Source organism: Piliocolobus tephrosceles, chromosome 5 (assembly GCF_002776525.5).
Source record: "Piliocolobus tephrosceles isolate RC106 chromosome 5, ASM277652v3, whole genome shotgun sequence".
Taxonomy (NCBI): domain Eukaryota; kingdom Metazoa; phylum Chordata; class Mammalia; order Primates; family Cercopithecidae; genus Piliocolobus; species Piliocolobus tephrosceles.
The window spans coordinates 129,762,848-129,779,597 of NC_045438.1; the positions used below are offsets into that span (position 1 = coordinate 129,762,848).

A 16,750-nucleotide genomic window follows, 5' to 3' on the forward strand; every position below is an offset into this window, starting at 1 on the left:
TCTGGTTTTAGACTCAGGTATTATGATTAAGAAAATCTTGGTCACTTAACTAATTGAATATATACTATAACTAATTGAATATATTCTTCTTCTTCTTTTGTAGTTTAATCTAAAGCACTTAATGCCTTAGTCAACCTAAAATTTATTTTAGAGTTTAATGTGAGGTAACACTTTTGTGTTTTCCAAAGTTAACCTGCTATCTCAACACTGTTTACTCTCTAACCCATTTTTCCTCCACCGATTGGAAATACAAATCTTATCACATATTAAGCTATTGTACATACAAGAGTCTAATTTTGGCCCTTTCATTTTGCTCCATATTTATCAATGTTTGCAATGCAAATGACTAAATTATTGCCATTTGATAACGTTTTAAAAATCTGGTGGTGCTGGTTCCCCATTATTCTTATTTTTTTCCATTTCAAGCTTTCTTAGCTATTCTTGTCCATTTACAATTCTAGATCTAATATCCCTCTACTATCCAACTAGAAAAACAATGATGCTTGAGTTTCAATTAGACTTGGCTTCAATTTATAGATTAATTTAGAGCATATTGACATCTTTACAATATTGAATCTCTATACTGGGAATGTGGCTCACCTCTCCATTTATTCTAACTACTTTTATGTCTCTAAGAAGGTTTTATAGTTTTCTTTAAATGAGTATTTTAAAAATTATTTCTCAGTTTTATTTTTATTGCTATAATTAAGAGGAGTTTTGTATCTTATTTTATAAGAAAGCATCATTTTTTATATATTTATCTTGTAAACAGTCACCTCACTGAACTATTAGACTATTAAGTCTAATAGTTTTTCCATTGATTCATTTGTGTTTTTTGTTAGACAATTATATTGTCTAAGAACAATGTTGATTTTGTCCCTCCTTTCCAGTAGTTACATCTTTTATTTATGATTCTTTCAATACATTAGCCATATCTTCTACAACACAATGCTAAATAACAGTGGCAATAGCAGACATCTGTATTTGACTTTAATGGGTATGTCTCTAGTTGTTCACCAATAAGTATCATGACATTTGGGGTTCACAATCATTATCATAGAAATAAAATATCCTTCTGTTCCCACTTTCCAAAAGTCAAATATAAGTGTTGAATTTTTATAAAATGGCTTTTATAGCACCTATCAAGATAACAGTATCATAGCTTAAGGAAAAGTCTTCCTCTTATTGTTGTGATGAGATTTCCTAATTCTGCATCTTTCTGATATTTGCCCATGTGCTCCAGCTTGGTGAAGGCACGTTATTATTTGCAAGTGATTTTTTGATGTTCTACTGAGTTCTTCCTTTTCAAAGTCATATTCTGTTTTTCATTGACACAAAATGATTGTACATATTTATAGGTAATGTATACATTACACATGTATACATTGTGTAATGATCAAATCAGTTAATTAAGACATCCATCACAACAAATAATTTTCATTTCCCTGTGTTAAGAGCATTCAATATTCTCTCTTCTAGCTATTTTGGACTATATATTATTTTTTCACAATAAATTATTGTTAACTATTCACTTTACTGTGCAATAGAACACTAGAAATCATTCTTCCTCCCCGCTACCCTCCCTCAGTTTCTGGTAGGCACTATTCTACTCCAATTCTAAGAGATCAAATTTATTAGAGTCTCAAGAGTGAGATCATGTGGTGTTTGTCATACAATGTAAGATTATTCTATGCTCAGCTTATTTCATTTAGCATAATGCCCTCCATATTCATCCATGTTGTCACAAATGACGGAATGCCATTCTTTTTTATGGCTGAATAGTATTCCATTGTGTATATGTACTGCATGTTTTAATCCATTCATTTGGTGATAGGTACTTAGGTTGATTCTATATCTTGGCTATTATGAATAGTGCTACAGTAAACATGGCAGTACAGATAGATACCTCTTCAACACACTGATTTCACTTCCTTTGCTTTTTTTATTTTATATTTAAAACAAAAAAAAATCCTTTCAAAGTTTTCTTAATGATTTCACCTGTTTTGGATATATACTTAGCAGTAGTACTGCTGAATCATAGGGTAGTTCTATTTTTAGTTTTTTGAGGAACCTGCATACTATTCTCCAAAGTACTAACTTACATTTCTACCAATACTGTATGAGGGTTCTTCTTTCTCCACATCATTGCCAGCATGTGTTACTGTTTTTTTCATACAAGCCATTTAAATTGGGGTGAGATGATAACTCATTGTAGTTTTGATTTGTATTTCTCTGATGACCAATTATGTTGAACCCCTTTTCATATATCTCTTTGCCATTTGTACGTCTTATTTTGAGAAATGTCTGTTTGGATCTCTTGTTCACTTTAATAAACAGATTATTTGTTTTTTTTTGCTATTGAGTTATTTGTGTTACTTATACATTCTGCATATTAACACCTTGTCAGATGCAGAGTTTGCAAATATTTTCTCCTATCCTTTAGGTTATGTCTTTACTATGTTGGTTGTTTCCTTTACCGTGCAAAAGCTTTGTAGCTTCAGGTAATCCCAATTGTCTATTTTTGCTTTGGTTGCCTGCTTTTGAGGTCTTACACAAAAAAATATTTTCCCAGATCAATGTTCTGGAGCATTTCCTCCAGTGTTTTCTTATAGTAGTTTCACAATTTCAGGGCTTACATTTCAGTCTTTAATCCATTTTGATTTGATTTTTGTGTATGGTGAGAAATAGGGGTCTAGTTTCATTAATCTGCATATAATTACCCAGTTTTCCCAACACCATTATTGAAAAGATTGATCTTTCCTCATTACATGTTCTTGGCAACTTTGTTGAAGACAAGTTGGTTGTAAATGAAGATAAGTTGGTATACCTCTGGTTTCTCTATTCTGCTCCATTGGCCTATGTGTCTGGTTTTATGCCACTACCATCCTGTTTTGGTTACTATTGCTTTGTAGTACATTTTGAAGCCAGGTAGTTTGGTGCCTTAAACTTTTTTTTTTTTTTTTTTAATGCTCAAGACTGCTTTAGCTATTTGGGATTTTGTGTGGTTTCATATAAATTTTAGAATTTTTTTCTATCCATAAAAAATGACATTGGTATTTTGATAGAGATTGCATGTGAATCTGTAGATTGCTTTGGGCAGTATGGATATTTTAACAATATTAACTCCTTCAAGTAATTAACACAGGATATCTTTCCATTTATCTGTGTCCTTTTCAACTTCTTCCATCAATGTTTAATAATTTTCATTGTAGAGATTTTTCACCTCCTTAGTTAAATTTACTCCTAGGTATTTTAATTTTTGTAGCTATTTTAAATAGGATTGCTTTTTAAATTTCTTTTTCAGATAGTTCACTGTTGGCATATGGAAACTCTAATTTGTGTAGGTTGACTTTGTATCCTACAACTTTACTAAATTTGTTTTTTGGTCCTAACAGTTCTTTGGTGGCATCTGTAGGGTTTTCTACATATATGTCATCTACAAATAGGGACAATCTGACTTCCTCTTTTCAAACTTGGATGCCTTTTATTTCTTTCTCTTGCCTGATTGCTCTAGCTAGACCTTCCTGTATATGTTGAACAGAAGTGGTGAAAGTGGGCATCATTGTTGTGTTCCTAATTTTAGAGGAAAACCTTTCAACTCTTCCCAGTTCAGAATGATGTTAGCTATGGATTTGTCATACATGACCTTTATTGTGTTGAGGTACATTCCTTCACACCTAATTAGTTTAGGGTTTTTATCACAAAAGAATGTTGAATCTTATCCCATTCTTTTTCTGTGTCTATTGGGATGATCAAATGGTTTTTGTCCTTCATTCTATTACTGTGATGTATCACACTTATTGATTTATATATCTTGAAACATCCATGCATCCCATTTAATCAATGCGAATGATCTTTCTGAGGCACTGTTTGATTTGGTTTGCTAGTATTTTGTTGAGGATTTTACATCTATATTCATCACGGATATTGGCTTGTAGTTTTCTTTCTTTGTTGTGTCCTTGTGTTTTGACATTAGAGTAATGCTAATCTCATAGAATGAGTTTGAAAAAATTCCTAGCTGCTTCAATTGTTTGGAATAATTTGAGAAGAATAGGTATTATTTCTTCCTTAAATGTTTGATAGAATTCCATAGTGAAGCCATCAGTTCCTGGGCTTTTTTTTTTTTTAAGGGAGACTTAATTACTGATTCAATCTCATTACTCTTTATTGGCTGTTCAGGTTTTCTAATTCTTCATGATTCAATCTTGGTAGGTTATATTTGTCTACAAATTTACCCATTTCTTCTAAGTTTTCCAATTTGTTGGCACATAATTTTTCATAACAATCTTCAATGATCTTTTGTATTTCTGTGGTATCAGTTATGATGTCTCCTTTTTCATCTCTGTTTTTTTTTTTTTCAGTCATATCTCTTTTTCTCTTAGTCTGGCCAAAGGTATTGATTTTATCATTTCAAAAATAACATCGCTTCATTTTGTTGATCATTTGTACTTTTAAAAATTCCTACTGCATTTATTTTCTACTCTGATCTTTGTTATTTCTTTTCTTCAAATTTTGAGTTGAATTTATTCTTGTCTTTCTAATTCCTTGAGATGCAACATTAGGTTATTTGTGAATTTTTTTTTTTTTTTTTTGGTATAGGCATTTATTGTTCTAAACTTCTCTTAGAAGTGCTTTTGTTGTATTCCATAGATTTTAGTGTGTTGTATTTCCATTTCCATTTGCCTCAATAAATTGTTAAATTTTCTTTCAAACTTCTTCTTTGACTCATTGGTTATTCAGGAACATATTGTTTAATTCCCATGTATTTGTACAGTTTCCAAAGTTCCTACTGTTACTGATTTCTAGTTTCATTCCGTTGTGGTCAAGAAAGATACTTGGTAGTTTTCCAATTTCTTAAAATTTGTTAAGACTTGTTTTGTGGCTTCATATATGATCTATCCTGGAGAATGTTCCATGTGCTGTTTAAAAACATGTATATTTTACAGCTATTGGATGGAATGTTCTGTAAATGTCTGTTAGGTCCATTTGATTTAGAGCATAGTTTAACTCTAACATTTCTTTATTGACTTTCTATCTGGGTGATTTGTCCATTGCTGAAAATGGGATGTTGAAGTCCCCTACTATTATTGTGTTGCAGTCTATCTCTCCCTTTAGGTCTATAATTTTTTTTATTAATTATATGTTTTATTATAATTAATATATATTAGTATTTATGTATCTTTATATACTTAGGAGCTCTGATGTTGAGTGCGTGTGTGTATGTGCGCACGTGCATGTGCACTCTTGTTGTATTTACCCTTAATCACTGTATAATGGCCTTCTTCATTTTACAGTATTTGGCTTATAGTCTATTTTATCTGATATAAGCATAGTTACTCCTGTTCTCTTTATGGTGCCCATTCACATAGAATATCTTTTTCCATCCTTCATTTTCAGTCTGTGTGTATCCTTACAGGTAAAATGAGTCTCTTGTAGGCAGCATGCAGCTGGGTCTTTTTGAAAAAATCCATTAAGCTACTCTGTGTCTCTTAATCATAGATTTTACTCCATTTACATTCAAGGTAATTATTGGTAGGTAAGGACTACTGCCATTTTGTTACTTGTTCTCCAGTCAATTTGTAGATCCTTTCTTCTTCCATTCTTCCTCTCTTGTAGTCTTCCCTTGGTTGGGTTAAGTGATTTTCTCTAGTAGTATGTTTTGATTCCTTACTTTTTAGTTTTAGTGTATTTAATATAGGTTTTTGCTTTGTGGTTACCGTGAGGCTTACCAGAAAATCTGATATTTATAACAAGTTTTTTTGTTGCTATTGTTTTGTTTTGTTTTTAGGGACAATATGCCTGAACTGTGTGAGAAAGTTGATCAGGGACACAAGCCCAGAAGCCTGTCCCAGTGGCCCAGATGGGTTTGTTTTCCAGCAGGTCTCTGCACAGATGGGATAGTTTCCAATTGCAGCAGGGGGGGCTAGAGCTGAGACTAGACCCCTTCAGGACTTGATGTGGGGCAGCAGCTGGCAAGCCCACCTAATTGGTTCAGATAGGAGTGTGTCTCCCAGCAGGTCTCTGCACAAATTAGTTTCCTGACTACAGCAGGAGGGACTGGAGCTGACACTGGGCCCTTTTGGGATATGCTGGAGGATGATGACTGAAGAGTTCATCTCATTGGCTCAGAAGGGCATGTATCTCCCAGTAGACCCCTGCACAGGTAGGATAGTTCCCTGACTGCAGCAGGAGGGGCCAGAGCTGACAGTGGGCACCCTTGGTATCTGCTGGGGTACAGAGGTTGATGAGACCTTCTTGGAGGCTCAGACTCCCAGGCTGCTAGATATGAGCAAGCCTCCTTCTGGGCTCTTTCTTGCACAGTTAGCTCTGAGTTGGGACCTCAGCTGAGGGTGGCTGGAGACAAGCCACAGGGTAACTTTCAAGTTCACTGCCAAGATCGATGTTGGCAGGCAGACAAGCCTCTCCACTGAGACACTAGTGTGCCTGATTCCACCTACAACCCTTGGCAGTTGGTTTTAGTTGCAGGCTCAAGGCCAAAAAGGGCTGTAGCCAAACTCCTTGGGGAGCAGGGCCATTTCTAGGCTTGAACCTGGAAGCACAATTGGCAGATCTGCCACTTGGGTGTCAGTTTGTACTCTCAAAACAACCCTCCTAGGTCTTAGATTTTAATAGGGTTTCACAACCTTCTACCTATATCCTGAGGCTCCTGCAGAGAGTTCATCTGTAGATCGATACAGAATTGCTGATGTGGTGTTGGGACATGAGGGAGGGATATGTAGAGGGATATGAGACATCTTGCTGATGTCACTATAAATTCAACTTGCTTCTGATTTAGTTAAGATCCTTACAGTTATTTATTTATTTATTTATTTATTTTTGAGATAGAGTCTTGGTCTGTCACCCAGGCTGGAGCACAATGGCGCAATCTCAGCTCACTGCAACCCAACCTCCGCCTCCTGGGTTCAAGCTATTCTCATGTCTCAGCCTCCTGAGTAACTGGGATTACAAGTGCCTGCCACCACGCCCAGCTAATTTTTGTATTTTTAGTAGAGACAGGGTTTCACCATGTTGGTCAGGCTGGCCTCGAACTCCTGATTTCAGGTGATCCACCTGCCTCAGCCTCCCAAAGTGCTGGGATTACAGGCATGAGCCACCACGCCTGGCTGGTTTTCTTTCGTTTATGCAGTTACTATCTGGGTCGGTTTACTATTTCAGAATAACGTGAATAAACAGGAAAATGGGCCAGATGAAGTGGTTCATGTCTGTAATCCAAGCACTTTAGGAGGCCAAGGAGGGAGGATCACTTGAGCTCAGGAGTTCAAGACCATCCTGGGCAACATAATGAGAACTCACCTCTACAAAAAAACAACCAAAAAAATGTAGCTAGGAGTAGTGGTATGTGCCTGTAGTCCCACCTACTTGGAAGGCTGAGGTAGGAGGATCACTTGAGCCTGGGAGGTCAAGGCTGTAGTGAGCCATGATTGCACCACTGCACTCCAGCCTGGGTGACAGAGTGAGACTCTGTCTCAAAAACAAAAGGAAAATGTATTCTCTTTTTCCATCTTTTGGAACAGAATATAGCATGTGAGAGTCCTTGAAAGTTTTAAAGGACTTATCAGAAAATTATCCAAGCCTAGAGTCTTTGCTGATGTAATAATTTTAAAACTTCTACCTTTTCTCATCTTGATTATTGGTTTACTCAGGGTTTTCTACCTTTTCTGAGGAATTTTCTAAACTCATATGTTTCTATAAATTTGCCAATTTTGATGAGATGTTGTAATTTATTACTATAATTATAAGCCATTCTCCTATTTAAAATGTTAAAATATTTCATCTGTACATATTATTATTTCAGTTTTTATATTATTATTCTACTTCTACTTTTGTGTACCTGTGGGGGTTTTATGTATTTGTTCTCTTTTGTTTGTTTTCAGGTGTTCTTTTTAAGCCCATCCTTTCTCTGAGACCTCCCTCCTCCCCTACGCAGGCTCCTAGAAGGGCTCTCATGCTAAATCCATCTGCTTTCTCCACTTTGCCCACATACCCAGTACTCCATGCAGAGTTCATCTGCTCCAGATTTCTTACTACAGATCTTGACCAGTACAAGACAATATCTATAACCCAAAGTTTCCCTTCTCCTCTTTTTCTACAAAAACTTTTTGATTCTGTCCCATCCTTATGTTACTTTCAGGTAGCTGGTTAATTCCTTCAATGAAAACAATGAGAAGGAATGAAAAAGAAAGACCAATGAGATCACTGAAGTGGGGTTCCTGACATAAGTTCTGAACCAGATCTGCCACGGACTAGGTCTGGGGCCTTATCTCCAGACCATAGTTTCCCCATCTGTAAAAAAAAAAAAAAAAAAGTAACTGGATTTCAAGATTTCCAGTCACATTCACCTTAAGAATTCTATGATTATTATCCAGATTTTCAAATAAAATATTAATAGCTGAGACTACATTAACATGTTGCTCTGTCTGTGTAATAGTTCCATTTTAACAGCTAGCTTTGGGACTTTCAACCCAAAGCATCAAGCAACACGAGATTTCCTAATACTGCTAAAATGATTTGGCAATAGAATTGTTTATAAAATTCATTTGATCCTTCAGTGTCAAAACCAAATCTATGTTGTTCCAGTATCCTAATAAAGGAATCAATAGAAGCCTGGATTGTTGTTGGAAAAAGTAAAGTAGGAGTAAGAAATGGAAATCACCAAATTGCCAAGCAAAGCAGTATGATAGCACTCAAGGAGACAGCACAAGTCTGCCCTTCTGTATTCATTGAATGTCAGTTATAATTTCTCCCAAAGGAGATCTTGAATTTCTTGATTATGTTCTTAAATTACAACATTTGAAATGGTAACTCTAGTTGAATATTCCTTCTTCTAGACACTGTATCTTCTTCTAAGAAATGTCCCCCATTCCAGCTTCATACATAAGGTTTCTACTAGGAACCTATTTCCAGAGCAACAGTTCGTTGATTGGCCCAGAAAGGAGTGCATGACCAAAGCTAAGACAACGAGCTACTTCCCTGGATATTGGGACTTGGAACCAAGACAATAAGAGCAGTTTCACTGGGAGTGCTGAACATTCTGAGCACGTAAGCAGTGAAGCCCATGAGCCACCAGAAGCCACATGCTCTGCCATGTGGAGAAGAATGGTAAGTGGCAAGAGAGAAAAAAGACACCTGTGTAGAGACAGAAGTGAGGCATAGCAGCAGCTGGATAAACACTCAGAGAGCAACAGATTTGAGAGAGATCTGCAAACTGTAAGGCTACTAGAGAGGCATCACTCTTAGATAAACTCAGACAGCTGGTGTGCTGCAGTAAATACTAGAGCAAAACTGCCTACTTTGAAGATAGCTAATGAGACTTAACCATGAGCAGTTGCCAATATAACCTGGGCGCTCTTTGCATTGGTATCAGTGTTCAGATAGAAGACCGTGGCCATTTGAACACTGATCCACTAAGAATATAGAACAGTGTGGTGACAACAAATAGAGCGAAGTCAAGATGAGAAAAGAGGACATGAACATGGACCATACTACCAAAGCTTGGTTTTATGCACAGGGACAGGTGGCTAGTACATGGACATGACTGAATTGATTTTATATCATGCTTATGTAGACTATGTAATAAATTTAATGTAATTTTACTTCACAGGATAGATTTAGTGATTCACAATCAATCACTTAAATACACAAAAGACATGAGTGGATTAATCCTACAAGTTATACAGATATCTGAACCTAGAAGATTGCAAATGGCAATGTCAACAACATTCAGATTTTCAGAGTATGAATGAAGGAAGGGATAAACAGTCCTTCTTACAGGATGGCACAATCCTGTCAAGATGTGCTCTGCATCCCTGTCCTTTAATCCTACTGATTCAGTCACACTTATAAACGCTTTTGTGTTTATAACTTCTCTGCCCATCTCCTCCCCTGGAGCAACTTTCTATCTCCCACCACCCCACCTGGTAAATTTTATCTATTTTTTAACTTCCTACTCAAATATCATCAATGTGATGTTTTCCCCCATATCCCAGGCAATCTGAGTAGCTCCGAATCCTGTGAATGGCCACTTCTATGAAACATTTACTGCAGCTGTCACATCGCCCTCAATTACATATTTACATGTCTGTCTTTCCCAGCTGTGTTTGTATTCATCTCTGTACTCCCAAATCTAGCACACTGCCTGTATTGAATGGTTATTAAGTGAAAGCATGAAATAATTAATCCCTAATTACTATGCATTACAATAATGGTTATAGTTTTTCAATTTGTGACAAAATAAACTTTGCCGTAATTTTATATAGACGTGGCAATAACATAAACTTTGGCTGTTGTGCGTTCATTCTTTTTAGTCGGCTTTCCATGCAATGCAGCTATCTCCTTAGAACTTAAAAACACAACCAATAAAAAAAAAAGTATATGGTAGATGAGTGTGTTCTTCTCTACACAAAGATACCTATATCATACCCTCACTTTAGGCGGTATGAAAGGATGGAAGAGGAATAAGTTTAATATTTTTTGAATTCAGTTTTACATATATTTCTAAGAATCGGTTATAAAATTATGAAAGGCAAAATTCAGGGCAAAAATATGGAAGTGCTGCTAAATTTTGTAGATTGTTAATCCTACCCAGTTTCAGTTTCTTGGCCAATGCATCAATTTGATTGGTGGGGTCAGAGCCCATGGACAGGAAGCAAATCAGAGGTGTCCGGGTATCACTTTCTTCCCAAGTTTTCTCCAGATTTAAGATAACTGGTTCTGTGTACTTCTCCTCCAAAGAATCTGCAATATACTTTCTTGCTTGAAAAACAGTACGGTCTGGGCACCACGACCTAAAAATGAATACAAGTTAAGCGAAATAAACTAAACGTGTTCATTTTTTCTTCTATCTGAGTAAAAACACACATTTAATTAGCAAAAGGGCAACAAGCTAATTCCTACTTTTCCACATCCGTGTAAGAGGAATGGCCAGGTTTCCTATCCATGGATGAGCACAAATTTAATCTCACGGTTTTGGTGCCAGCCAGGCATTGGCAAGAAGCAGGGCAGAGCCCATAACAACACAGTGTCCTCTACCAGCTCCAACATATAGTAGGGGCTGACCTGCCACACACTCTGAAGCTCCACATCCTTCAAGGGAGGAACCAATGTGCCAAAGATACCCAAAGTAAGTTGGTCAGCAAGCATTTGTGGCATACCATTTGTGTAATGCACACCATAACAAGTTCTACACACACAGACACATTGGATAGTGTCATTTAATACTGATATGGTAAAGCACAGACAAGCCCCACAGACTCTGTTTGTTTTTTTTTTGTTTTGTTTTGTTTTGTTTTGTTTTGCTACTATATTGTACTATTTGACATAGATCTAATTTTTAAATGATGGATTAAAAAATAGACACATGTGTTCCAATAAAACCAAGTAGCCCTGGCTGGGTGGCTCACGTCTGTAATCTCAACACTTTGGGAGGCTGAGGCGGGCGGATCACGAGGTCCGGAGATTGAGACCATCCTGGCTAACATGGTGAAACCCTGTCTCTACTAAAAATACAAAAAATTAGCCGGGCGTGGTGGCGGGCGCCTGTAGTCCCAGCTACTCGGGAGGCTGAGGCAGGAGAATGGCGTGAACCCGGGGGGCAGAGCATGCAGTGAGCCAAGAATGCGTCACTGCACTCCAGCCTGGGAAACAGAGCAAGACTCTGTCTTAAAAAAAAAAAAAAAAAGGAGCCCTTTCTTACTCTGTGGACTATGAGGTCAACATTAGTGTTGTTCTGGCCACTCTTGAAGGGTGACAATGTCTAAGAAACAGCTTTTTCTAAGAAATGCAAACTTAGGTGTATAACATTAGAAAAGACAAAAATCGCTTCAAAATATCTCTACCTCTCATTTTTCATGTAGGGTCTCATCTCCCGTGCTTTACTACTCTGCCTTACCCACCCACCATACAAACACACACACACGCATGCACGTGCACACACACACTGATCTTTTTCAAAGTGGAAGGTCTCGGAGTTACTGGATATTGAGAAAATGTAAAATGTGAAAAGAGAGGGCGATTTTCTTCTTTAACATCAATTTCAAACTTTTGTTTCCATTTTATAGCCAAAAGTAGCATTAATATATTTCGAATTCAGTGCAATATTACTGGTTTTTTTCTCAAATGCAATTTAACTTTAGCTTATAAGCTAATTGTCTTGTAACTTTGTGAGGTCTGCTTTTTTTAAGAAATAAATTCAATAATAACTGATTTACACTCAATGGTAAATCATGAACAAAGTGAATAATAAAAGCATATTTTTCACGCTTTTTGCTAAAAGCACTATCATTAATACGTTGTCAAAATACATCATTCCCTGCCACCATGACCATTTTATTTTGCTTGTCAAGGAACTGAAGAACTGCTATCCAAAGCCATAATTTGGAAGTACCTACACTTGTTATAATATTAGGCTGGCACAGAAGTAATTGCGGTTTTTCCCGTTACTTTCAATGACAGAGATACAGTGAAGTAAACTCACTGAGATAAAATCTGTAATTTAGCAATGTTATGAGTGATGCTTCTAGTTCTGATAATGCCTGTTCTCACCTGATAAGTAAAAGTTTATGGCAGGTATCTAGTGAATCGTTATATCCATCAGGGATAATTTCCTCCTCTGGAGCGTCTTTATCGAACCAGCTTTTCCACCCCTTCTCATTACGAGATATCTAAAAGAAGCAAGCCAATTAGCAAGTCACAGAACTGTATGTAATCGGAATATATTAGAAAGGATTCGGAATCACCTGAGAGGGTCATTCTTTACAGGCAGATAATTTTTCAAGCGTAACAGCACAGTTTAAACCTTTCTTTAGGATCAATGACTTGAATAACGTGGATATTACTATTCCCTTCCAGTTCTTCCATTATTTTTCTACATTATGCGCTACAATTAGGATCATTCGTTAACTGCACCAAATGACTGGGCCAGAAGAAACACACACCAAGGTTTCTCAAGCTTGGTTTTATTGTCATTTGGATCTGAATTTTTTTTTTTTTTGTGGGAGGCTGTCCTGGGCGTTGTGGAATGTTTAGCAGCATCCCTATCCACTGGAGATCCCAGTAGCACCCTCCACCCGGGTCCTAACAATCAAAAATGTCTCCAGACATGGCCAGATGCCCCTGGGGATGGGTAGATTACCCTCAGTTGAGAACCACTAACAGGACATTCTGATAACCCGACCTCTAAATGTTGATCTCTACTTAAAAATAATAATAGATGACAAAATCAAAACTTTTATTTTCCTAGTGATTCCCCACCTTGAGACCTAAAGCCTAACAATGAAAGGAGTCTCTCCAACAGCTGGTCTTAAAGTTCAGAAGCATTAAAAGGACTTCAGGTTTTCAGAGGCATTAAAAGGTGCTCACTGCAGCCCAAGTGACATCAAGACTAAGTACGAAAACTACAGATTATTGAGCCTATCCCTGCTCTTCAGCAACAATCAGGCTGGGTTATGTAAGTGTGCTTTTAAAAAAGCCACGGTACACGGTGGCTCACGCCTGTAAGCACTTTGGGAGGCCGAGGCGGGCAGATGACCTGAGGTCCGGAGTTCAAGACCAGCCTGACCAACATGGAGAAATCCAGTCTCTACTAAAAATAAAAAAAAAAATTAGTCGGGTGTGGTGGCACATGCCTGTAATCCCAGCTACTTGGGAGGCTGAGGCAGGAGAATCACTTGAACCCAGGAGGCAGAGGTTGCTGTGAGCCGAGATCGTACCACTGCACTCCAGCTCTGGGCAACAAGAGTGAAACTCCCTCTCAAAAACAAAAAAATAAAAAAACAAAAATAAAAAAGCCACAGTAAGCAATAATAGCAAATAGCAAAGGCTCATATAACAGATGCCCTATGCCAGACCTGAGGATTACACCTTTTCCTCGATGACCCCTACTTGTTATTGAGGCATAGACAGGGTAAACAACTGTCCAAAGTCTCATACCTATAGTGTGAACAATTCATCATACAGGATACAGATAGAGTATAAATTAATAACAGAACAGTTACTCTGTAACTCAGTTGCTCCTACTTTGTCCCTGGGGCACTAAAAGATGAAGGGGATTTCTGGCCGGGTCTGGTGGCTCACGACTGTAATTCCAGCACCTTGGGAGGCAGAGGCAGGCAGATTGCCTGAGCTCAGGAGTTTGCGACTAGCCTGGGCAACACAGTGGAACTCCGACTCTACTAAAATACAAAAGATTAGCCGGGCGTGGCGGCATGCATCTGTAGTCCCAAGTACTCAGGAGGCTGAGGCAGGAGAATTGCTTCAACCTGAGAGCCAGAGGTTGCAGTGAGCCAAGATCATGCCATTGCACTCCAGCCTGGGTAACAGAGTGAGACTCCATCTCAAGAAATAAATAAATAAAGGGGATCTCTGAAATGTTTCACAACTGCCATCTATCTCCTGAAGATTGCATCGGCTCTCTCTGATTGGCCACCCTCAAAGAAGCTGCCTGCATGCCAGGGCCTGGGTGTTGCCAGCCTTACCTTGCACCTGCCCACAATGTCCCCCACAGGTCTCCTCCACAACTGCAGCTGAGGCACAGGAAGAAATCGGATGACTATTCTTTGCCTACTGACCTTCCACCTGCTAATTTTGACTTGACCACAGTAGAGCTTCTAGGGTGAGCTGCAGCCATGATGGGTGATAAGATGACTTCCAGCCTCTATATGTCCACCTCTATTTCTCATTTCTTTTCCTAGCCCTTGGCCTGGGATGCCAAGGTCAGGGAAGCATCTCTTTGAGGTTATGAGGTTTCAGTTCCTGATACCCACTCAGCTGGGAGACTGATCTTCTGCTTCCTCCCTTCCTTCCCACAGGCAGGCCAGACTGATGGCCACCTGACTGCAGGTCTCCACTGAAATTCTGCAACCTTCCTGAGAACTGCCCCTCACTCCACTTCTGGCCCGTCCAGTGGTGTAAGAGGAGTGGGAAAGAAATAACTCATGATGGCATGGGAAGAGCATGAGCTTTGCCACTTATTGGCAATGGGGTCTTGGGCAAGTACCTAACCTCTTTGAATCTCCGTTATCTCATCTATAAATTAGGGTCAATAACTCTGCTTTTCTGTGGCAGGGTTATTGTTGCAAAGTACCTATCCCATTGGAAGTAGTAATAGCTACTATATTCTACCTCATGAGTACTTAACATCTAGTTGGCAGAGGCAAATAATAATAAATATTCTTGTATCAATGTAAACCATCAGTAGAGGGCGTGGGCTTCGAGTGATTTTTCCAGTGGTTCTTGACCGTCTCCCTTACCCAGTCGCTGACCAGATCGAGATCACTTTCTTTTCTTTTTTTTTTTTTCCCCCGAGACGGAGTCTCACACTGTCGCCCAGGCTGGAGTGCAATGGCATGATTTCGGTTCACTGCAACTTCTGCCTCCCAGGTTCAAGCAATTCTCCTGCCTCAGCCTCCCGAGTAGCTGGGATTACAGGCACCCACCACCACGCCCGGCTAATATTTTGTATTTTTAGTAGAGTTGGGGTTTCACTCTGTTGGCCAGGCTGGTCTCAAACTACCGACCTCGTGATCCACCTGCCTCAGCCTCTTAAAGTGCTGGGACTACAGGTGTGAGCCACCGCGCCCAGCCCAAGATCACTTTCTTTTTCCAAGCATTTGTTTGGGTTTGGAGGACTCATCTGTGGTTGTACTACAAAACAAAGCTCACTGTCCATCCACAGATGGAACCCAGTGAGTTTATCCAATTGACTCTGACCCAACCAGGCTGAGTAGGTAGAGTCTACACAATGTTTCAGAAATGCCACTAAACAAACAGAGGCAACTAACACAGTATGTTGGGTGGGGGATTGGTGATTATCGCATGAGGCTCTGCCAACCTGCAGTCTACCTATGGCCCCATCTGTCAGTCACTAGCGGCCACAGAAAAGAGATGATTATTGGCATCTGCCACCGGCAAACTGCAGGCTCCCTCAGTGACAGGCAGTTATAGCCAACAGATCGCAGTAAAAAACAGCTATCTTTATTCTGAGTTGCACGATTGTTTTCCAGTAACAATTGACTCAACAATTAATCCACAGTAATCAATGTACATTTTCAAATAAGAAAAAAACAACAGGCAAATCGGCACCTATTTCTCCATTTTCACCATTATATTTCACCACTAAAATAATTAATTTTTTAGAGGGACCTCAACCACGTAATTTGACTCACATTCAAATCTGCACAGATCACTTAATCATAGGCAGAAGTTACAGTGTAAAAGCATGAGTCGTCTACAATAAAACGGTCCATCTACTGGTTCTGATTCCAGCAGCAACTCAAACAGGCATATAAAAATGACCCATGCCCCCCACACAGGAGGAAAACATAGTTGCCTGCAACTATGAAGAGGTTAACCCTGAGGTCCATCTGTCCAAGATCTCTCCCAGACAGCCACAGAGCCTCAAATCCAAACTACTGGGTTGACTTTTTTGGATGAAGGAATTGCTGCCAGGAAGCCCCAGTTTAAGTGGCCCAGGTATGTTTGGGTTTGCAGATCTGCACTTTCAACCAGCCCTTTATTGTATTACCTGGTTCATAATTTCTGCAAATTGTGGAAGTTTACTCAGCTCCACAAGATTCAGCCAAGTCATGTCAAGGATCCAGCGATAGGGCTTGGGAGGGCAGGCTTTCAGGTCCAGAGCTGCTCCTCCTGGGGAAGAGCGTCAGACGGGGTGAAATGTGTGAGCCTGTACTTCATTTTTAGAAATGTACTCTCCAAATAATAAAAGCAAGATAGC

General features: G+C 38.8%; 1 protein-coding gene across 3 annotated transcripts in view; it reads right to left on the reverse strand.

Moving 5' to 3' along the window:
- The window catches only part of DNAH8 (dynein axonemal heavy chain 8), a 322,448-nt gene that overhangs the window by 68,816 nt on the left and 236,882 nt on the right, over positions 1-16,750 (reverse strand). For all 3 annotated transcript variants that reach the window (XM_026448101.2, XM_026448099.2, XM_026448100.1), the window contains 3 exons: positions 16,541-16,662; positions 12,562-12,680; positions 10,603-10,805 (listed from right to left, as the gene is read on the reverse strand). In XM_026448101.2, coding sequence (XP_026303886.1) covers positions 10,603-10,805; positions 12,562-12,680; positions 16,541-16,662 — 444 coding nt within the window. The remainder of the gene's footprint in view (positions 1-10,602; positions 10,806-12,561; positions 12,681-16,540; positions 16,663-16,750) is intronic.